This window comes from Pseudorca crassidens, chromosome 2, assembly GCF_039906515.1.
Source record: "Pseudorca crassidens isolate mPseCra1 chromosome 2, mPseCra1.hap1, whole genome shotgun sequence".
Classification (NCBI taxonomy): domain Eukaryota; kingdom Metazoa; phylum Chordata; class Mammalia; order Artiodactyla; family Delphinidae; genus Pseudorca; species Pseudorca crassidens.
The window spans coordinates 103,701,855-103,725,939 of record NC_090297.1 but is presented as its reverse complement, the minus strand read 5'-3'; the positions used below and the strand labels follow the sequence as shown (position 1 = coordinate 103,725,939).

General features: G+C 40.0%; 1 protein-coding gene across 1 annotated transcript in view; it reads left to right on the top strand.

Annotated features, from left to right (window-relative positions):
* Nucleotides 1-24,085, top strand: part of SPAG17 (sperm associated antigen 17) — a 218,473-nt gene that overhangs the window by 170,863 nt on the left and 23,525 nt on the right. The window contains exons 32-42 of the mRNA XM_067710299.1: nucleotides 1,481-1,669; nucleotides 3,547-3,692; nucleotides 3,797-3,927; nucleotides 5,701-5,828; nucleotides 11,136-11,318; nucleotides 12,282-12,395; nucleotides 12,933-12,978; nucleotides 15,145-15,244; nucleotides 15,463-15,510; nucleotides 18,109-18,208; nucleotides 18,934-19,036. Of these exons, the coding sequence (XP_067566400.1) occupies nucleotides 1,481-1,669; nucleotides 3,547-3,692; nucleotides 3,797-3,927; nucleotides 5,701-5,828; nucleotides 11,136-11,318; nucleotides 12,282-12,395; nucleotides 12,933-12,978; nucleotides 15,145-15,244; nucleotides 15,463-15,510; nucleotides 18,109-18,208; nucleotides 18,934-19,036 (1,288 nt within the window). The remainder of the gene's footprint in view (nucleotides 1-1,480; nucleotides 1,670-3,546; nucleotides 3,693-3,796; nucleotides 3,928-5,700; nucleotides 5,829-11,135; nucleotides 11,319-12,281; nucleotides 12,396-12,932; nucleotides 12,979-15,144; nucleotides 15,245-15,462; nucleotides 15,511-18,108; nucleotides 18,209-18,933; nucleotides 19,037-24,085) is intronic.

The following is a 24,085-nucleotide window of genomic DNA, read 5'->3' as shown; positions in this document are numbered from 1 at the left end:
CCACATCTTCTTTATCCATTCCTCTGTTGGTAGACATTTAGGTTGTTTCCATGTCTTGGCTATTGTAAATAGTGCTGCAGTGAATATTGGGGTGCATGTATCTTTTTGCAGTATAGTTTTCTCCAGATATATGCCTAGGAATGGGATTGCTGGATCATATGGTAGTTCTATTTTTAGCTTTTGAAGGAACCTCCATACTGTTCTTCATAGTGGTTGTACCAATTTCCATTCCCACCAACGGTGTAGGAGGGTCCCCTTTTCTCCACACCATCTCCAGCATTTATTGTTTGTAGACTTCTGGCGATGGCCATTCTGACCTGTGTGAAGTGATACCTCATTGTAGTTTTGATCTGTCTGCCACAAGCCAACCCCTTCCAATGGCCCTCGCTGCACAGGCTGGGACACCTCTCCCTGCTCTGCCCCCACCATGGAAAGTTAAGTTTGAAGAAGGGGGAAGAGAGAAACACGGACATGAAGAGGAACATCCATCTGGAGCTGAGAAACTGAACCCTGGCAGCTGTTTGAGAACTTGTCCTGGACAATTGCAAATCAAATGATGGGAAAATTGAGGGCTTTATGGCTGAATTTGTGAACTTAGAGTTCCTCAGTTTAATAAATGTAGGCTTGATTTCAGTTTCAAATCTCCCCAAACTACCTAAATTGAAAAAGCTTGAGCTCAGTGGCAGAATCTATGGAGGTCTGGATATGTTAGCAGAAAAACTTCCAAATCTCACACATCTAAACTCAGGTGAAAATAAACAGAATGAAGTATTGATACACGCTACAACATAGATGAATCTTGAAAACATTATGCTAAGTAAAAGAAGCCAGACAGAAGAGGCCACATGTCACGTGCTTCCATTTATATGAAATGTCTGAAATAGTCAAATCCATAGAGACAGCAGATCAATGGTTGTCAGTGGCAGGAGTGATGCAGAGTGACTGCTAATGGCATCAGGGTTTCTTTGGGGGGTGATGAAAATGTTCTGGAATTAGTGATAATGTTTGCACAAGTTTTTGAATATACAAAATCCACTGCATATACACTTTAAAATAGTGAATATATGACATGTGAATTACATCTCACAAAAAGAGTCTATCTGAACCAGAAGTCATTACACCAAAGCTATTACTCAAGGACTGTGTCAGCCACCATAGGAATAACGATAAATAAAAGCTTCTAAAAGCATTTGTCCCATAGCTTTTACCCTCTTGGAGATGATAAGGTACAAAGCAATTACTTGGAAGAAATATTAAAGTGAGTAGATAAAATGTGAGACACAGGAGCAATTATATCCTAATCAGTCTGACTCCTTATTAAGTAGTCCTTCCCCAAACTTAAGTCTTCTCTTGTTTTCTTCCTGGAAACGCAGTTTGTGTCTGGGTTCTATGGATAATTTTTTTCCTTAAATGATTTTATAAATCCCTCAAATCAAACAAGAAATTTTTAATAATATCTCTCTTCCTGTTACCCTTCCAGGTGTTACCTCCAAACACAGGCTGTCTTCATATTGATAGGGACTGTTCAGCTATATATTGCCATGAATCAAGCAGTGAGATATACCATCCTTTTCAAAAACGTGAGCAGCTGAGAGCTAGCAGGTACATCATGAAGCACACATCAGAGGTTATCTGTGAGGTCATGGATCCCGAAGGAAACACCTTTCAGGTAAAGTGCATCATTATTATGGAGAGAGAGGCTAGGGCTTTGCTTTTGAGATATTTCACACAAGAGAGCTCCCCGGCTGGGCTTCCCTGGTGGCGCAGTGGTTGAGAGTCCACCTGCCGACACGGGGGGCATGGGTTCGTGCCCCGGTCCGGGAAGATCCCACATGCCGTGGAGTGGCGGGCGCCTGTGAGCCATGGCCGCTGAGCCTGGGCGTCCGGAGCCTGTGCTCCGCAGCGGGAGAGGCCACAACAGTGAGAGGCCCGCGTACCGAGAAAAAAAAAAAAGAGAGAGAGCTCCCGTATAGCATTTTATCTTAGCTGCCTTGGGATTAGTTATCCACTAACTGCCAATACACTTTGGACAGCAGCAATGAATGTCAGTATCTTCAATTCTCAAGTGTACTTCATTAGGAGATAGCAAGTCCAACAATGAGGATGCTTGAAATGCTAAAGCCAAATAAGTAATTAGAACAAAGGGGGAAAAAGTTACTAACCATCTAAAAATAATGCCAACAAAGAAGAGTGATATAAATGCTCTGTATCTGGGTTCAAGTGAGAGAAAATACATGGGGCAGCAGGCAAGTCTGCTTAGCTAGGCAGAGAATCCAAAGTGAGAGCTATCAGTTAGTGTGAGGGTTCCAGCAGGGCTGACGATGGGGCGTTGGGAAGCCTGGAGAGGTGCTTAGCTATTCAGTGGTAGAGCTCCGTCTTCTGTTTCTCTGTCCTTCCTCTTATCTCTAAGCCAGGCATTGGCAAACCATGGCCACTTGCTTGTATGGGCCCATGAGCTAAAAATGCAGAGTGACTGCAGTTTACATTTTTAAATGGTTGGGGGAAATCAAAAGGAGAAGAATATTTCATGACACATAAAAATTAAAAGAAATTCAAATTTCAGTGTCACTATAAAGTTTTACTGCAACATAGCCGCGCTCATTTGTTTACATATTCTCTCTGGCTGCTTTTGCATATAATGGCAGAGTTGAGTAGTTGCAGCAGAAACTCTACAGCCAACAAACCCTAAAATATTTATTATCTGACCCTTGACAAAAAGATGTTTGCCAGCCCCTTCTCTAGGCAAGTTTTTTTTTCACTCCTCACCCAGCGGTGGAATTTCATGTGTTGTCTGGCGGGTGGTGAAGTTACTTTTTAGATTTGGAACCGTACCACAAAGTCCCCAACTTTGAGAGGCAGACAAGCCCTGATCCAACTTAGTTTTTCTGTGCTAAGTCAGTGAAATTTCACAGCATGAGTTCAGGCTGCTAAGAGATTTCAGTGTGCAAGAAACTGAAATTGAAACCTAAAGCCCAAACCCTCTGAGTTGAAACATGCAAGCCGAACATTATCCTAGACATTGATGCTCTTCTTGGGCATTCCCTTCAGTGGCCTTTCAGCCTGACCACACCATGTCTAGACAGTAGTAATGGCTAGAACAATTCTTCTCATAGTGAGACTCAATCTGTCTCCCTGTATATCCATGAGTCCTATTTCTGTGCTTAGAATCCATACTGTCACTCTTAATATTTCAAGACAACTATCACATAAATAGCCTTCCCTCCATGTTTAAATTCCCAGTTCCCTGAACTTATCCTCAGAAGTTAAGTGAGTCCCCTGCCATCCTAGACACCTTCCTCTGAATGTATTCAGGTTTGTCTTCCTGTTTGTTTTCACAGTCTAGGTGTGGTTTGTAAGTGGAGATGTGCTACTAGCTTTTCACTTTTATTAATGCAATCTATACTTAGTGCACAATTCCTTACAAAGAAATATCCCTGATTTTCTGAGTAACCAAAAGATCACCTGCTTTCTCAAATGGGATCAAAAGAAATGTAAGTTTATGGCATTTTTCTTTTCTTTTAGTTGCTTATATACTATGTCCCTTAGGTCATGGCTGATGGTACTGCATCAACTATCCTACCTGAAAACAATTTGGAAGATGATTTAAATGCAAAAGCTGAAGGCTATGACACATTATCATCCACTCACCTTCGTAAGAATCATCTGCAAATCTATGGTGAACATGTCCCCAGGTAATATGATAAAAATAACACCATGACTTTTATTTTCAATTCCAAGTTCAAGGAGCATTTTAGCTGAATATGTCAAGGGATTAGATTTTTATTTCTTCAAATAGGTTTTTTATTATCTATGCTGATGGATCAGGAGTGGAACTTCTTCGGGACAGTGACATAGAAGAATACCTCTCCTTCGCATACGGAGACTCAACTACCGTAGTTCTTCAAGAGCCAGTACAGGAACAGCCAGGTAGAGAATCCGGACTGGAACTCATTGAGTCCCTTTACCAGCTCTCATCCTCCTTATCCAGTCTACCCCCGTGTCGTCTCTACTTTTTTCCCTTTGCTCGCTTTTCAACTCTACTTTTCACCTGGCCATGTCAACCTATTTATACAGTGATTTATGTTTGTACCACGCTTCATCTAAGCATCAACCTATATAAATTGTGTATGATCCCCCTCCTACCTATAAGCAGATTTGTATCTGCGTTTATATCTGTTAGGTATGTTTAGTTATGTACCTAGGTTCCTATTTATGTGTTTGTTTCATCTTGGTAGGGAAAAACAAAAGTGAGTTATCTTTCATAAGTTCATTTTTTATCATTTTGAATGTGTTGCCTTGGTGAATTCAGTACAAGAGGAGAAAGTACATTTCACGTGTCGGTTAGAAAATCAACCTGAAATATAGGATGTTACATATTATATTCATTGGGCATTTACATGTTTTCATCAATTTGAAAGAAATTAGTGTGTGATTAAAGGTTAGAGACATATATTGCACTAAGTAAGAGTCACTGTATATGTAACGTGTATTTAAACACAGGAAAAGAAAGACTTTCATGTTATCTATGTACCAAAGCAACGTGCTCTATCTAGGTTTATGTGTGTGTTTCCTTTTTATCTTTTCTCTGGTTGGTGGGATATATTTTGTGCTCATTTATGAATATGCCTGCATCTATGTACAATTGTATCTTTGAATGTATCAATGTACATTGCGTGATGTTATAAATTTGCTCTTTCTGTGTGAATATGAGGAGTGGGGAGCTCTGACTGGTGCAGTCTGTGTGTGGAACTGTAAGAGAATAGGAATTCATCTCAAATTGCTTTGTTAGTTGTTTAACCAGCATCTACGTGAAAAACCACCATGTGCCAAACACTGGCTGGGTGTTAGGAATACAATGGTGAGCTAAGACCGCAATGGACCCTGCTTTCACAGAGCTTAGACTTTAGTGAGAGAGATAGGCATTAAATGTATAGTCACACAAATAACTGTATCATTATAAATTGGGAAAAGATCTATGAAGTAAAGGAATATGATTCTATGAGAACATCTAACAGAGGAGCTGACATAGTCTAGAAGGCTTCCCTGAAAACACTGGAGCCAAGAGCTACTGGATAAGTAGGCATTAATTAAAATAGGAGGAGGAGCTTTCTTGGAAGACAGAATACAAAGCAGGAAGCTTAAAGCTTTGGAGGATAGGGGAAAAAAGGCTAAAGTAGGCAAAGTACAGAAGGGAAAATAGCGCAAGTTGAGTCAGGGGTGAGGCCTCTGTTTTATCCCATAAGCAGTGGGAAGTCAAAGAAGATTTTACATCATGGGCTAGCATAATCAGTCACCCTGACTGCGGAGGGAGGTTCATTCAGAGTAGAAGTGGGCAGAAAAGTTAGTTGTCATTGTAGTCCAAAACAGGATGGCTCTGAGGGGAATAGTCTAAGGTAGGGTCACTGGAGGAGGAAGAGATAGATGAACTCAAGAAACGTTTAGTGGTAGAACTGACAGGACTTGGATGTGGTTTCCGAAGGACAGTGAAGTGTCCATTACTACTTTCAGGTGATCTAAATCCAGCTGTTTTAGGTGTTACCATGACTGCGTCTCTCCTTTCTTGTTAGACTGTAAGGTCCTTAAGCATAGTCATTGTGTCTGGCTTCTCAAAAGTGTTTGTTCGATTTGGTGAATACCTACTGGATTTCTCAGAATATTTCTGAAAGAGAAATGATCCTCTGATACCTCTCTGTGAACCAGGTGCCCTGAGCATCACTGTCCTTCGCCCTTTCCATGAAGCTTCACCATGGCTAATGAAGAAAGAGTTAGATACAATTGTTCCTCCTAATCTCCAGTCAAGGACATGGGAGACATTTCCCTCGGTTGAGGTACAAATTTTTCTGCTATAAAGTAACTATATTTGCATATCCATCTATCTGTGGGCCAGAGTTCAGCTCTTCTCCTGTATATTCACATATTTTCCTTCTTTTGTAAATTGTTAATGGGCTCAATCAGTTTTATATTTGTAGATTTTAGAGAAATACACCTGACTAGTTTATCTCAGTTTTATTTCTTTTAGCCTACATCGCAGGCTTGAACGTCGTCCTATAATATGAAAATATGCAGTTTGAGTAACCCATTACTGATATTTTGCAATACAGAAACCTTCCCTCTCCCAATATTTATTTGTTAGTTTTAACACACAGTCTTAGGTCTTTCACTTTCCCTTTAGTCTCAATTTATTAATGCACAAACTGAGTATGTAAGAATAATGTGAAATATTAAATACAGGAACTTGCAACTGCAATTTTAAAAAGTAAGCATTGTAATTGTGGCAGCTTAGAGAAAGGCCCACCTAAGGTTTTGTAAAGAGTGAAAGAAAACATCTTGAGCAAGAATCATATAGTCCTGCATCTTGCCAGATTTGCCATTTCATTTTTTTTACACATTTATTGGAGTATAATTGCTTTACAATGGTGTGTTAGTTTCTGCTTTATAACAAAGTGAATCAGCTATACATATACATATATCCCCATATCCCCTCCCACCCTCCCTATCCCACCCCTCTAGGTGGTCACAAAGCACCGAGCTGATCTCCCTATGGTATGCAGCTGCTTCCCACTAGCTATCTATTTTACATTTGGTAGTGTATATATGTCAATGCTACTCTCACTTCGTCCCAGCTTACCCTCCCCCCACCCCGACCTGTGTCCTCAATTCCATTCTCTAGGTCTGCATCTTTAATCCTATCCTGCCACTAGGTTCATCAGAACCATTTTTCTTTTTTTAGATTCCAAATATATGTGTTAGCATACGGTATTTGTTTTTCTCTTTCTGACTTATTTCACTCTGTATGACAGACTCTAAGTCCATCCATCTTGCTACAAATAACTCAATTTCATTTCTTTTTATGACTGAATAATAGTCCATTGTATATATATGCCACATCTTCTTTATCCATTCTTCTGTCAATGGACATTTAGGTTGCTTCCAAGTCCTGGCTATTGTAAATAGAGCTGCTGTGAACATTGTGGTACATGACTCTTTTTGAATTATGGTTTTCTCAGGATATATGCCCAGTAGGGGGATTGCTGGGTCGTATGGGAGTTCTATTTTTAGTTGTTTTTTTTTTTTTTTTTGCGGTACGCGGGCCTCTCACCGTTGCGGCCTCTCCCGTTGCGGAGCACAGGCCCCGGACGCGAAGGCTCAGCAGCCACGGCCCACGGGCCCAGCCGCTCCGCAGCACGTGGGATCCTCCCGGACCGGGGCACGAACCCATGCCCCCTGCATCGACAGGCAGCCTCCCAACCACTGCGCCACCAGGGAAGCCCCAGTCTTTATTTTAAAGTCTATTTTGTCTGATACGAGAATTGCTGCTCCACCTTTCTTTTGATTTCCATGGAATATCTTTTTCCATCCCCTCCCTTTCAGTCTGTGTGTTTCCTCAGGTCTGAAGGGGTCTCTTGTAGGCAGCATATATATGGGTCTTATTTTTGTATCCATTCAGCCAGTCTGTGTCTTTTGGTTGGAGCATTTAATCCATTTGCATTTAGGGTAATTATCGATATGTATGTTCCTATTACCATTTTCTTAATTGTTTGGGGTTTGTTTTTGTAGGTCTTTTCCTTCTCTGTGTTTCCTGCCTAGAGAAGTTCCTTTAGCATTTGTTTTAAAGCTGGTTTGGTGGTGCTGAATTCTCTTAGCTTTTGCTTGTCTGTAAAGGTTTTAATTTCTCCATCGAATCTGAATGAGACCCTTGCTGGGGAGAGTAATCTTGGTTGTAGGTTTTTCCCTTTCATCACTTTAAATATGTCCTGCCACTCCCTTCTGGCTTGCAGAGTTTTTGCTGAAAGGTCAGCTGTTAACCTTATGGGGATTCCCTTGTATGTTATTTGTTGTTTTTCCCTTGCTGCTTTTAATATTTTTTCTTTATATTTAATTTTTGATAGTTTGATTATATGTGTCTTGGCATGTTTCTCCTTGGATTTATCCAGTATGCGAGTCTCTGCACTTCCTGCACTTGATTGACTGTTTCCTTTCCCATATGAGGGAAGTTTTCACCTATAATCTCTTCAGATATTTTCTCAGTCCCTTTCTTTTTCTTCTCTGCTTCTTCTGGGACCCCTATAATTCGAATGTTGGTGCGTTTAATGTTGTCCCAGAGGTCTCTGAGCCTGTCCTCCATTCTTTTCATTCTTTTTTCTTTATTCTGCTCTGTGGCAGTTATTTCCACCATTCTATCTTCCAGGTCACTTATCCGTTCTTCTACCTCACTTATTCTGCTATTGATTCCTTCTAGTGTATTTTTAATTTCGTTTATTGTGTTGTTCATCACTGTTTGTTTGCTCTTTAGCTCCTCTAGGTCATTGTTAAACGTTTCTTGTATTTTCTCCATTGTATTTCTGAGATTTTGGATCATCCTTACTATCATTACTCTGAATTCTTTTTCAGGTAGACTGCCTATTTCCTCTTCATTTGTTTGTTCTGGTGGGTTTTACCTTGTTCCTTTTCTGGTGCATAGTTCTCTGTCTTCTCATTTTGTTTAACTTAGTGTGTTTGGGGCCTCCTTTTCTCAGGCTGCAGGTTCCTAGTTCCTTTATTTCTGATGTCTGCCCCTAGTGGGTGAGGTTGGTTCAGTGGGTTATGTAGGCTTCCTGGTGCGGGGGACCGTTGCCTGTGTTCTGGTGGTTGGGGCTGGAGCTTGCCCCTCTGGTGGACATTGCTGCATCCGGTGGTGTGTTTTGGAGTGTCTGTGAACTTAGTATGACTTTAAGCAGCCTCTCTGCTAATGGGTGGGATTGTGTTCCTGTCTTGTTAGTTGTTTGTCATGGGGCGTTCAGCACTGGAGCTTGCTGGCTGCTGGGTGCAGCTGGGTCTTGGTGTTGAGATGGAGATCTTTGGGAGAGCTCTCACCAATTAATATTATATGGGATCGGGAGGTCTCTGGTGGTCTAACATCCTGGACTCAGCTCTCCCACCTCAGAGGCTCAGGCCCGACACCCAGCTGGAGCACGAAGACCCTGACAGCCACATGGCATGGAAGAAAAGGAAGAGAAAAAAAAAAAAAGAGCAAACAGAATGCCAAAAGAAATGGTAACAGCAAAACTAAGCAGACAAAATCACACAAAGAAACATACACAAACACACTTGCAAAAAGAAAAATAAATACGAACAGACAGAACCCCAAGACAAATGGTAAAAGCAAAACTAAACAGACAAAATCACACAAAGAAACACTCACACACACTCACAAAAAGAGAAACAAAAAAGTAAGAGGTCAACTAAACCAATAAACAAACCCACAAATGAAAACAAATACTAAAAACTAAACTAAGATAAACATAAATCCAAAAACAAATCAAACACAGAAAGCAAACCCAAGTCCACAGTTTCCCCCAAAGTCCACCACCTCAATTTTGGGAGGACTCGTTGTCTATTCAGGTATTCCACAATTGCAGGGTTTACCCAGTTGATTGCAGGGATTTAGTCTGCTGCTCCTGAGGCTGCACAGAGAGCTTTCCCTTTCTCTTCTTTGTTCACACAGCTCCTGGGGTTCAGCTTTGGTTTTGGCCCCACCTCTGCATGTAGGCTGCCCTCAGTTATCTGTTCCCTGGCCAGAGAGTAGGCGGTTAAAGCAGCAGCTGATTAGGGCTCTCTTGCTCACTCAGGCCAGGGAGAGCGAAGGGTACGGTAGTCACAATTGAGATGCCGGGAGTGCTTGCGGCAACAGAGGCTGGCGTGACATTGCAACAGCCTGAGGCGTGCTGTGTGTTCTCCCGGGTTAGTTGGCCCTGGTGTGTTGCACAGGCTCCCAGCAGGGTGTGGGTAGTGACCTGTGCTTGCCCACAGGACCCCATATTTCAGTTTGGTGCCTATAAGCAACATGGTGAACGAAGATGATCTGAATTCTAGTCTTGGCTCTATCAATTATTAATGTGGGATTTGGGAAAAGTCACACTGCATGTCTTAACTCCTTATCTGAAAAATGAAAAGACCACACCAAATGGTTTACTAAAACTATCTCCAAGTTGAAAATACTGCACTGTGAGAAATAATATACCACACCTGAGATTAATGAAGGAAGTTCATTCTCTTCCTCCACAGCTCCTATATCTATGACCTTCTATGCCCAGTGGAGTGGCCACCCAGGCAAGCCTCTGAGTAGCTATCACTGATGAGGCATTTGGCACTGAAGAGCAATTTATTTTATTTTATTTTTTTTTTTTTCATAAATGCTAGAGAGTGAGTGGAGAAAAGGGAACCCAACCCTCCTGCCCTGTTGGTGAGAATGTAAATTGATACAGCCACCATGGAGAACAGTGTGGAGGTTCCTTAAAAAACTAAAAATAGAACTACCATATGACCCAGCAATCCCACTACTGGGCATATACCCTGAGAAAACCATAATTCAAAAAGATACATGTACCACAATGTTCATTGCAGCACTATTTTCAATAGCCAGGACATGGAAGCAACCTAAATGTCCATCAACAGATGAATGGATAAAGAGATGTGGCACATATATACAATGGAATATTACTCAGCTGTAAAAAGGAATGAAATTGAAGAGCAATTTAAAATGAAACACATCAAAGCACACCACTCCTGAAAATCAATTACAAGGAGAAGATAGAGATGTTAATCTACTCAAGGCACATGTTTCTGCCCAAGAGATCCCAGGAAGATTCTAGTGGCATGCTTAATCTAGAATGAGCTCAAAGACCTCCCAGGTCTATGGGATGATTTCTCTCTCAAAGGATCTCTCCAGGTCAAAATGAACATGGAACCAAAAAGTTAAAGATTGTTAATTCCAAGTGTCTTAGGCTCCCTGTGGATTTTAAGGAATAGTTGCATGCATTTGGCATAACCGAGGCTGCTGCTGCCTCACCATGGCAACAGCATGGCTTAGCATTCCCCTAAATGCTATCCAGTGGGACATCAGGCAACAGGATTTTTAAATATCCTTATTCTTGGTAACATATTTAAAGAGGAAAACTTGCCCAGTTCTGTTCCCAATTTCCCTCATATTTGCAAACCTTTTTGAGAACAGAGATACATTTTTTCACTGTGGTATTCCCTAACGAGTGGTTCCTAGCATAGAGTGTCTACATAATAAGTACTCGGTGGAAAAAACAATTCTAACGGTAAAATATTCTCATTTGTTTGGTGGTTGTTTTGCTTTGTTTCGTTAATAGAAAAAAACTCCAGGACCTCCATTTGGCACTCAGATTTGGAAGGGCCTCGACGTTGGGTCCAAACAGTTAATGAGCACCCCAGCCCCTATACGGAAGAGCCCCAGTGTGCTACAGATACGCCAGTTCATCCAGCACGAGGTCATAAAGAATGAGGTGAAATTGAAACTGCAGATTTCCCTGAAGGTAATGGAATTCTGGTAACCTGACCCAAAAGAATCAGGAACAGAGCAATCATTCTTCTTGGTTTCCTGAGGAACCTGAAATTATGTAATTCTGCCAATATTTATCTAATGCAACACATAAATGTCAATCTTCTAGAGGGTAGGAGGTGGAAAAGGCAGAAAATGCTTAATGGTTCCCATAAGGTATAGGAAGTATTGAGGCCCCAAAGACATTGAGAAGATAGGTAACTTTTATATGTGATTGCAATGTCGTCCTCCTCCCCTCTCAGTATATGGAAAACTGATCTAGTAACCTCTGGAAAAAGGTAGAACTGCATATTAACTTGATACTTGTCAGAGGAAGAAAAGGATTATTGGTTTTGGGAAATAGTCTAAGAATTTGTACATATATAGTTAACTGTGTAAGCATATCTATAACATCTCACTGTCAAGTGTGTCAGCTCTCTCAGAACAGGTATCATATGTGTTTTGTTTATGGTTATATACCCAATACCTGGCATACAGCAGGGGACCGTTATCTGTGAAAACAGATCAAATATTTATGCAAAAGGTAAAGTATATTTCTCTTGGAAGCAAAGGCATGAACTGAGTAACTTACATTCATAAATCTCATCATAAAGGCCATACCTGGAAAGGACTCTAGAAATCATCTAACCCAACTCTGTCCATTTTATTGATGAGGACACTGGAGCACTGAATGAGAAGCTGGGCCTCTCTGAGGTCCTCAGACAATTCTAATGTCCTGTGGCTCTTAAAGCTTTGCTTTTGGACTTTTCAGGTCTTTGTTTATTAACGTATTAAGGAAAAACCTTTCCAGATTGCTTGACCAGTAACTGGTTGTTAAGCCTTGTGAACTTACATATTCTTAACCTTTTTGTAATATTTCAAGCTGATGTTGGCTATTCTGTGTCTCTCTCTACCATATTTCTGCATTTTATTGATCTCTTTTATTCTACTGATTTAGGATTATATAAACCATATTCTAAAGAAAGAAGATGAGCTACAGGAAATGAGAGTTAAAGATTCCAGAACTGAGGAGGAGAAAGCCAAGGCTGCAGATCTCCTCAAGCTAGTTATGGTGAGAAAGAAATGTTTTTTACTCTAGTGGTTTTACTATTGTTTCAATATTAAATGCTTTGAGACAAAATATTGTAAATAATAGCTGTTTCTGCCACTTCTATGAAGCATTTTCTCCCTCCTTATAATTTCTTATTTCTGTGGAACTCTGATCCCTTATATATATCGAATTTTCCAAAAGCTTTTTAGGCTCTTCCTTAAATCATAAATAATTCTGAAGGCTCTTAAATAAAAGTTTTTATTGTCTTCAGAGAAACTGACATTCATTGAAATGTCTTATGAATTAATGAATGAAATAGGAAGAAGGAAGAAAAATCAACTTCTACACTTAAAATGATTTCCATTTTTAGAAATTTGCTAAGTGAAAGAAATGACTAAAAAAAATCATGTCACTTTTTGTATTGGCATTAAAAAATTAATTCATTTTATAGTAAGTTCCATAAAAGATCAATTTGATCACATAAGGAATCCTTCTAAGCAAAGTAAATTTTGTATGTAATATAATCATCATCATTAAGGAACTCTATCTTCATTTCAGGCTTTCCCTAAAATGGAGAAAACTACAGAAAGTCATGATACTGAAGGTAATTACATTTAATATTTTTGTGCAAAATAGTTACAGATTGCAAAGGAACAATCTTAAATACACTTCTCAGTTATTCTCTCATCTGATAGCAAAGTACCATGTACATATTTCTGTTGTCATATTGGCCATGTTGTATTGTAATGATTTTTTTTATATATTTTTTTCCTGCCTAAATTGTGAGATCCTTCAAACCATGATTGCCTCTAATTTATCTTTAACTATCACATGTTGAATGATAAAAGTTGACATTTGGCTTTTAAGTTAGCCTCAACTTGCATTTAGAACATAGCAAATATACAGGAAGGAAACAGTCAACCAACCAACACTCTACTCCCAATACACACACACACACACACACACACACACACGCACACACAGAACTTTGGAGCAACTACACAGGTATCACCAAAATCTTGCACTGTTTTGCACTATATGTGGCCCAAGCAGTCTACTCTTGGAAAGCTTATTTATGTGGGGAAATATACAGCCCCAACAAACTTGGTTATATGGTTTCATAGTTCACAGAAGACAAGCAGTGGAGAATTTTTGTGGTTTGGGGTTTTCTTTTCTATTTTGGTCATATGACAAAAGTCAGAAAGTGGCAGCCACGGGCTCCATTCAGCCCACAGATGTGTTTTGTGTGTCCCCCACAGTGTTGTCTTGCACGGTTGCTTTTGTTGTTTCTGTATCTGAATTTTCCTTATCTTGAAATGTCCCATTACCACACAGTGACATGTAGCTGAAGATGATTATCAGCTGCCCCTTTAGAACTGCCATGAACAAAAGAATCCATCACAGCCACAGTGTCTCCTGTCCTTACACTCTGTTGTCACTCTTTTACCTGGGTGGCCTCTTATGTTACGGTTGCCAAATTTAGCAAATAAAAATACAGAAGGCCAAGTTAAATATGAATTTCAGACAAACAACAAATTTTTTTGTTATAAGGATGTCCCAAAATAACATGGAGCATACTTATACTAAAGATTTTTTGTTGTTCCTCTGAAATTCAAATTTAACTAGATGCCCTATACTTTATCTGGTGACCCTACATTGTAGCATTTGAATTTTTAACCTCTGGTGTGAGGGAACAATCACTGTAAGGTAAATGCACAGGCTGCCCAATAGTGAAGGACAAATCAAATGTATTTTGCAAACAGACAAACAGATGCAGGAATCAGAGTCTTGCATGTTTACAGCTGCCCCTGACACATTAATAGTGGTGATCCTAAGTCAATGCTCCCCAAAGTACTTCCTAAAACACTAGTCTACGGGACAGCTCCAGAAAAAAAAAGTGAGTTCTATGCTAACATAAGTTTGCATACTGCTGCATATTGCCTTATTTTCTTAGACAGCCACAAAGTACATGAACTAGTTAAGGGTCCAGAAAAGCTCTACAGTAATGAAACATATTTAACCTTGTAAAAATCAGTGTTTCCCAAACTCATATAACCATGAAACACGGAGCCTTCTTTCTTTTTTAATCTCCTGTTAACATCCCTCCAAGACCATGTTCTCTGGAATAACCTCTGAGAACCACTGCCCAAATTATCAAATAACTGTTGTATTATATTCATATTCTTAGGTTTATATCTTTAGATATTGTTTTAGAAAAACAATTTCAATAAAGTGTTTAATTTTTTTTTTTTTTGCGGTACGCGGGCCTCTCACTGTTGTGGCCTCTCCCGTTGCGGAACATAGGCTCCGGATGCGCAGGCTCAGCGGCCATGGCTCACGGGCCCAGCCGCTCCGCGGCATGTGGGATCTTCCCAGACCGGGGCACGAACCCGTGTCCCCTGCATGGGCAGGCGGACTCTCAACCACTGCGCCACCAGGGAAGCCCAAGTGTTTAATTTTTTTGAGCTTTGGTGCTTCAGATGTGAAGAAATTCAGTTAGGTAGAACACTGACGCCCCCAGTGATGTGGGACAAATGAGGTGTCACTTACATTTTACATTTTGACTATAAGATGTGTGTTCTCTAAAAGGGTATTTCATAGAGATACCTGGTTTCCTGTTATATTATAGCTTGGTCATGGAAATTCTAGTAATCACTTGATAGACTCAATATAGGCTCTTAGAAAACATCTCAAATGAGTAATTGGGTACTGATTGTGTGTTGGGCTGTCAAGAAGTGAGGATAAAAGTTAAATGCATCTGTTTTTAAAGTTGCAGCCCACCTAACTGATGTATTCAAGCAGTCTTTGGCTAATACTACAGAATGTCCACCAGAAACCGTTGAGACAGATTTCTCTGAAAAGAAACGGAGGTAAGCTGATCAATAATGTGTTCCAATCAGTACTAAGGAAATGATGAGGAAATGGAGAGGCGCGGGTGTCATACAGTGGGTGACTACATCAAGGAATTAGCCTTTCATCTTCCATGCTGTTAACAATTTATCATACAAGGGTGGGTTTTCTTTTATTATCTGTAGGCTGAGAACATTGCCCTTTTTCATCATATTTTTTTTCCTTTCGTTTTACACAGGCACACAGAAACAACAAAGCGTTGGAAAGAAAAGTTAGCTCAAAAGAGGTAATTCTACCCTGAACGATACATAAAATAAGCATGTGAAAGACCCAGTTTGGTGGAGTCATAGAATTTTAGAATTGGGGGGGTTGCAAAGTCCTACCATCCAGGCTCCCCGATGTTCTTTAAATTCTGCTACATTTCTGCCCAGCAGTCATCTTTTGGGCAGTGACCTTATTATCTTTTGAGGAAGCCCATTTGACCATTACCGTTTGACCATTAGGTAGATCCTCTCTCTCTCATAAGCAAGGGAACTCTCAGGTATTCTCTGTGCTTTGGTAATTCTAATATACTAATAAATATTCTAGAACTTAATGCAGAGCATAGTTGTAAACATGCAAGGATTCTTATAATGCACACGAGGAATGTGCTCTAAGCATTATGTGCTCTGGTTTCCTTTCAATCCTAGCTGAGGATTCCAACCCCAGCCCTCTTGCCCTAAAGAAAGGAAGCCAGATATATTTATTGAGTGTATAGTAGTACATATGGTACCACTGTACACATTTGCATGGCTCCTCTCCAGAATGACTCCCAGGATGAATACACTTCTTAATAAAAACGTCTGGGCTACCTTGTGGAATGTGTTGGAGAAGTAGTGAGATAAGACCTTAGGTCTCATGGGCCACCCCTCTATACAAGGTCAAACTAGAAGTATATACTGTCCTGTAGAATATCCCTGAAAGGATATCCAAGAGCCTGGTGACAGTGAGTGCTTGTGGAGAAGGAAACTGGGAGGTTAGGGGATAGTGCAAGATGGACTTCCTTTTCATTATGTACTCTTTTCTCCTTTTTGAATTATGTACATTTGCATGTGTTATCCATTCACATTTAAAAAAATTTTTGAAACATTAACAATTTCGAATTTTACCCCATAGGTAGGAATGGCAAGCCAACAAAAGTTTTTGAAGAAGAAAGCGAAACACATAATTAGATATATGTCCTAGAAAGAGAAGGGCTGGCAACATGGAAAATGGACAGGGGAGGAGGGTTAAGGAAGGAGAAAGTTTCAAGGAAATAGAAGGTAGTCAACAAATGTCAGATGCCATGGAAGAATCAGAAAGGAGAATGAAGAGAGGAATTTGTGCTTATCGGTTGGAAGGTTTATTGATTTCTTTTGTGAGAACAATTTTAATAGATTGATAGGCAGTAGCCAGACTGCCATAGATTGATGAACGAATCCAGTGAGGCAGTAGAGATATTTTAATGAGAAATTCAAGCTGTTTAAATAAGACGATTTTCATTCAGCCAGTATTTCCAGAGAGGCCATCTAGTATAAGAGAAAGAGCACTGTTCTTAGAGCCAGCAGACCTAGAATCAGCTCCAATTTGATTATTGGCAGACTGTATGATTCCAGCTGGTTGTTTTACTTCAGTAAAATTTACTTCAGGAATTCAGTTTGCTTATCTATAAAATGAGGATGATTAGACCACCTAGTATCTAAGATCTCTGTCAGTTCACTAACAGCTGACTTGCATAAGCACTTCTCAAGATCATGGGCTTTGGTGCAGGCAACCTGGATTTTAATTCAGACTTTACTTCTTACTACTTACTTCTCTATGCCTTGAATTTTTGATGAATAAAATGGGAATAATAATAGTAACTCATAGAGTTATTGTAAGATTAAATGCAAAGTACTTTGCAAAGTTTTCCTGGCATGCAATAAGCACTTAAAAATGAAAATTTTTTCAGATAGGGTTAGGTTTGGCTGCATTTAACGGACAACCCCCAAATCAGTGTTTTACAAGAAAGAAGTTTGTTTTTCCTAATGTAAAAGAAGTCCGAAGTGGGCAGTCCATGGCAGGCAGTGCCACATCATCATCAGGAACTAAGATTCCTTCCTTTCTTCTGTTCCATCCTTCTTAGCACATGATTTCCATCCTCAAGTTTGCTTCATAGTTGCAAAATGACTGCTGCAGCTACAGCCATTTCATTCATATTTTAGGAAGTAGGAAAAGAGACGAAGCAAGGACAAAGGGAAAGCCTTCCAGCTGAGTTAGCCCTCTTTAAAAGCTTTCTGAAGTCTTACCCAGTGACTTCAGTTTACATCTTACTGGCTATCCGTATATAGAGGGAAGGCTGGGAAGTGTAGTTTTTAGCTGGACTATTGCCTCCCCAGTACATTTTCTAATATGGAAAGTCAGCTAGCAAGATTATGATTGTTTTTATTTTACTGTGTGATCATTAATTGCATTATTCATAAGCCATTCATTCCCCAGGTTTCAGTGTTACCACTGCTACTGAAATTTCGGAAATCAGTAGAATCTAGCTGTCAATTAAACCTCAGAGAAACGGAAAGACATGCAAAAAGGTCATCCATGTGGTTTGTAGCCTTTTGAGATCAAGTGTAAAACCAGACTACCAGCTGGTATCATTATTTCCTGTCTCACATGAAAGTCTAATTTCTGAGGTCAGAAATGTGACCGATTCTAGAAGAAGCAGAAGATGAACTGAAACAAGTTGACAAAAAAATGCCCGAGTTAATTCTTACCAGTTTTGTTAGTGATCCCCATTTTCTGTGGGATTTAGAGCTGAAACAAAAGCAAATAACACTTTTTCGTTAATGTTCTGTGTCTTCTTTTGCATCGTTATGGAAATATCCACCAGGAAGGAAATTGAAAAAACACAAAACTATCTAAAGGAAATTAGGAACAAAGCAATATCTCCGTACTACAAATCTGAACTAAGCAAGTTATATCAGTCTCAGGTAATTGAATGTAATTAACAAAAATTGAATGAGTCTTCATAGAAGGTGATACAATGCCTGTGCTTTTAATGTAACCTACCTATCCTGATGTTTCTTTCCTGCTTCAAGCATCAACCCAATTGACTAACCCATGCTCTTCAAATCATGTCCTCACCAGCATGTGAGAGGGAAATTCTTTGCCAGTGTATTCCTACAGCTCTACCTCCCTGCCTTGCATTATCACTATTAATTATGTTCTCCCATCTATTATAAGCTCTTTTTGGGTTGAATTCTCCCTATTGATGATTATCCTCCGATAAATCCCATTTTGAAGTTTTTATTCTGTTGAAATGTCCTCACCCATCAGCTGCTGAGGCAACACTGAGAGATTGTGAGTTCTTGGAAGCCCATGGAAGGAGAACATGGCTCTCCTTTCCTATGAAACCTTGAAACTCTCAAGCAAAGGGAGGATTTTCATGTGTTCAGAACTCCCTGTGCTTCAATGAAAATTCCAGATGTTATTATTAACCAGAGGCTGCCTGACAAGAAATTATGGGAAATTATGACTAATTAACAAAATCCAGAATTGAGTTAATCAGTTTCTTGAACAACTTGTAATTTGCAAACTTCCTTTTCAGGGCCTTAAAAAATATGCTTTTATCACTGCTTACCAACTTATCATGCTTGTAGCACTTGCCTTTCAGCTGTGTGTAAGTCTAAAATAAATCTTTGATTTTTCCTTTAAGTTTAATTATCTGGACACCCTTTCCAAAAACTTGCCTTCTTTTACCAAGAAAGACAAGGATGCAAGCAAAACAGCTGTTCAAAATACATCCAATCTTCCTCCAGGTAATATGTTCATGTAGCTCTTATTCCTGTTAATGTAGAACATAACTAGTTCCTACCACTTTTTGTCTCAGTAACAGCTAATGACATAACACAGTGTGACCTATATATTATAGATTTGGCTGAGTTATATGAGGAAACTAAAATGTAAATAAAATTTAGTTTTCATCCTGTATGCTTAAAATTTACCTAAAAGCATTAAGAAGACCTGACTAATTTAAAAATCAAGGGAGTAATGAAAGGTTGTTGGAGAACAGTACGTTTACATGGTCTCCAAGTATCACCTCACGTATTACCTGCTAATTATGAGGAGGAGAATATGCCTTTACAATGGAGGGAGATGGCATTTTCCACCTTAACCAAGTGATCAAACTTCTACCATATGTGAGACAACCTAGCATTAGATGTTTTCTCATTTAATGCAATATGAATATTGTTCCTAGAACCTGTGTAGAATTCTCACCAAAAATCCTTAACCTGAATTTAATCAAAAGGAAACAATCAGACAAACCAGAATGTAGACATTTAATAAGACAACTGACCCGGGCTCTTCCAAAAAGTCAATGTCATTGGCCCCATGGCTCCATCCCCGTTTCTCTCGCTTCAGTGAGGCCCACGCTTTTCACGCATCACCTCAGGGAGCGCTTACCGCATGAAGAACCTCAGGGTAAAGGCACGGCCACCAAAGCAGGAGTGAGAGCAACTTGACGCCGGGAAGGAGACACTAAAGAGGCTGCAGCCGCAGGAGGCCGGAGTCCTGGCCCCCGTTGGCCTTTCCCAAGGGCTTCGACAGGGCGCCTCAGGCCTCGCCATCTGCTGAGTGCCGCCCACCTCACGGACACCATCCTGCCTCGCTGACCCAGTCGCCCTGTTGCCAGAATGAGCTGATGTCTGAAAAGTGCTCAGCAGAACCAGGCACAGCACGGGCCTCTCCTCTTGTGGTTTCACTTGCCAGTGACCACTATCTTGATAATTCCGTATGGCTGACAGGCTCTTGGTGCTCTGGCCGGGTGTCAGGCCTGAGCCTCTGAGGTGGGAGAGCCGAGTTCAGGACACTGGACCACCAGAGACCTCCTGGCCCCACATAATATCAATTGGCGAGAGCTCTCAGAGATCTCCGTCTCAACGCTAAGACCCAGCTCCACTCAAACACCAGCAAGCTCCAGTGCTGGACACCCCATGCCAAACAACTAGCAAGACAGGAACACAACCCCACCCATTATCAGAGAGGCTGTCTAAAATCATAATAAGGTCACAGACACCCCACAACACACCACAGGACTCGGTCCCGCCCACCAGAAAGAAAAGATCCAGCCTCACCCACCAGAACACAGGCACCAGTCCCCTCCACCAGTAAGCCTACACAACCACTGAACCAACCTTACCCACTGGGGGCAGACACCAAAAACAACAGGAACTACAAACCTGCAGCCTGTTAAAAGGAGACCCCAAACACAGTAAGTAAAGCAAAATGAGAAGGCACAGAAATGTGCAGCAGATGAGGGAGAAAGGTAAAAACCCACCAGACCAAACAAATGAAGAGGAAATAGGCAGTCTACCTGAAAAAGAATTCAGAGTAATGATAGTAAAGATGATCCAAAATCTTGGAAATAGAATGGAGAAAATACAAGAAATGTTTAACAAGGACCTAGAAGAACTAAAGAGCAAACAAACAATGATTAACAACACAATAAATGAAATTGAAAATACTCTAGAAGGAAGCAATAGCAGAATAACTGAGGCAGAAGAACGGATAAGTGACCTGGAAGATAAAATAGTGGAAATAACTGCTGCAGAGCAGAATAAAGAAAAAAGAATGAAAAGAATTGAGGACAGTCTCAGAGACCTCTGGGGCAACATTAAACGCACCAACATTCGAATTATAGGGGTCCCAGAAGAAGAAGAGAAGAAAAAGAAAGGGACTGAGAAAATATCTGAAGAGATTACAGTTGAATACTTCCCTCATATGGGAAAGGAAATAGTCAAGTCCAGGAAGTGCAGAGAGACCCATACAGGATAAGTCCAAGGAGAAACACGCCAAGACCCATGTTAATCAAACTATCAAAAATTAAATATAAAGGAAAATATTAAAAGCAGCAAGGCAAAAGCAACAAATAACATACAAGTGAATCCCCATAAGGGTAACAGCTGACCTTTCAGCAAAAACTCTGCAAGCCAGAAAGGAGTGGCAGGACTTATTTAAAGTGATGAAAGGGAAAAACCTACAACCAAGATTACTCTACCCAGCAAGGATCTCATTCAGATTCAATGGAGAAATTAAAACCTTTACAGACCAGCAAACGCTAAGAGAATTCAGCACCACCAAACCAGCTTTACAACAGACACTAAAGGAACTTCTCTAGGCAGGAAACACAAGAGAAGGAAAAGACTTACAATAACAAACCCCAAACAATTAAGAAAATGGTAATCGGAACATACATATCGATAATTTCCTCAAATGCAAATGGATAAAATGCTCTAACCAAAAGACACAGAATGGCTGAATGGATACAAAAACAAGACCCATATATATATGCTGTCTACAAGAGACCCACTTCAGACCTAGGGACACATACAGACTGAAAGTGAGGGGTTGGAAAAAGATATTCCTTGCAAATGGAAATCAAAAGAAAGCTGGAGTAGCATTTCTCATATCAGACAAAACAGATTTTAAAATAAAGACCATTACAAGAGACAAAGAAGGAAACTACACAATGATCAAGGGATCAATCCAAGGAGAAGATATAGAAATTGTAAATATTTATGCATCCAACATAGGAGCACCTTAATTCATAAGACAAATGCTAACAGCCATAAAAGGGGAAATTGAGAGTAACACAATAATAGTAGGGGACTTTTAACACCCCACTTTCACCACTGGACAGATCATCCAAAATGAAAATAAATAAGGAAACACAAGTTTTATATGAGACATTAGACCAGATGGGCTTAATTGATATTTATAGGACATTCCATCCAAAACCAACAGGATACACTTTCTTCTAAGATCAGGAACAAGACAAGTGTTGCCCACTCTCACCACCATTATTCAACATAGTTTTGGAAGTTTTAGCCACAGCAATCAGAGATAAAAAAGAAATAAAAGGAATCCAAATCAGAAAAGAAGAAGTAAAACTGTCACTGTTTGCAGATGACAGAATCCTAAAGATGCTACCAGAAAACTACTAGAGCTAATCAATGAATTTGGTAAAGTAGCAGGATACAAAATCAATGCACAGAAATCTCTGGCATTCCTATACACTAATGATGGAAAATCTGAAAGAGAAATTAAGGAAAGACTCCCATTTACCATTGCAACAAAAAGAATAAAATACCTAGGAATAAACCTACCTAAAGAGACAAAAGACCTGTATGCAGAAAACTATAAGACACTGATGAAAGAAATTAAAGATGATACAAACAGATGGAGAGATATACCATGTTCTTGGATTGGAAGAATCAACATTGTGAAAATGACTCTACTACCCAAAGCAATCTACAGATTCAATTCAATCCCTATCAAACTACCACTGGCATTTTTCACAGAACTAGAACAAAAAATTTCACAATTTGTATGGAAACACAAAAGACCCTGAATAGCCAATGCAATCTTGAGAAAGAAAAATGGAGATGGAGGAATCAGACTCCCTGACTTCAGACTATACTACAAAGCTACAGTAATCAAGACAGTATGGTACTGGCACAAAAACAAAAATATAGATCAATGGAACAGGATAGAAAGCCCAGAGATGTACCCACGGGGAGAGGGAAGTATAAGCTGGGACAAAGTAAGAGAGTACCATTGGCATATATACACTCCCAAATGTAAAATAGATAGCTAGTGGGAAGCAGCTGCATACCACAGGGGTATCAGCTCAGTGCTTTGTGACCATCTAGAGGGGTGGGATAGGGAGGGTGGGAGGGAGACACAAGAGGGAGGGGTTATGGGGATATATGTATACGTATAGCTGATTCACTTTGTTATACAGCAGAAACTAACACAACAACGTAAAGCAATTATACTCCAATCAAGATGTTAAAAAAAAAAGTAAATGTCATTAAAAAATTTTTTTAAACATGAGGTGATTGTTCTATAATAAAAAAGACAAAAGAGGCATAAAAACTACTTGTGATACATACATTTTGGTTGCTGGATTGAGGAAAAAACAGCTATCAAAAATATTTGGATGAATTACATGAGTTTGATTTAGGGACTCTATATGAGAGGGCATTGTTGGATTACTGTAACTTTTTTCGGGTTTGGTGATGCTGTTGTGGATGTGTAGGGGAATGTCTTCATTTCAGGAGATGCATGTTGAAGAATTTAGGGATGACATAAAATTTAGTGCTTCTCTTTAATAAACTGGGTGGTTAAAATGCCCAGATAGAGGGATTTTCTACTGTACAATACCACAAATTCAGCTGCCTGGAATGAGCACAGCCAATTACCACAGAGTTTGCAAAGCAAAGATTAAGGCTGGAACAATGACTTGTAGATGTGATGGGGCTAAATCAGGGATGAAGTCTGATGGTGCTTGTGCTGCCACCTGCACTCTGGGCAGAAGACACTAACCAATCAAACCTACTCTCCCCTTGAAAGGGGGCGAGGCCACAGTTTCTTCAACACAGTCCTCCGGGCAGCCACCACCATTTAACCAGGGTTGGTGTACACACAAGTTGAAATGTGTTTGCATCCCCAGTGCTTGATATATTTATTTAAAATTTGTTTCATTTTGCACTGATTTCTTAGAGTGCATTTTAATAAAGAGCTATTTAAGAGTGGAAACTTTTTTAAAAATATCACCTTTTAGTTACTCTTGCCAAGTAAAAGTAGGCCAAATTACCTGGTCCCTGTTTCATAAGCCAACAAGGTAACAACTACTATGTGGTCATAAGGCCCGGAAAGAACCAGCTAGCTCCTTGGGAGTTTGAGTTTTACAGATACTGTCCTGTTTGTTAATGGCAAACATTTGTCATATAATGATAATCCCAGCCTCTTAATGGCTTTCTTCCATTTAGTCTTTCTAAAGACGGTGGGGGGAAAGGCCCCTC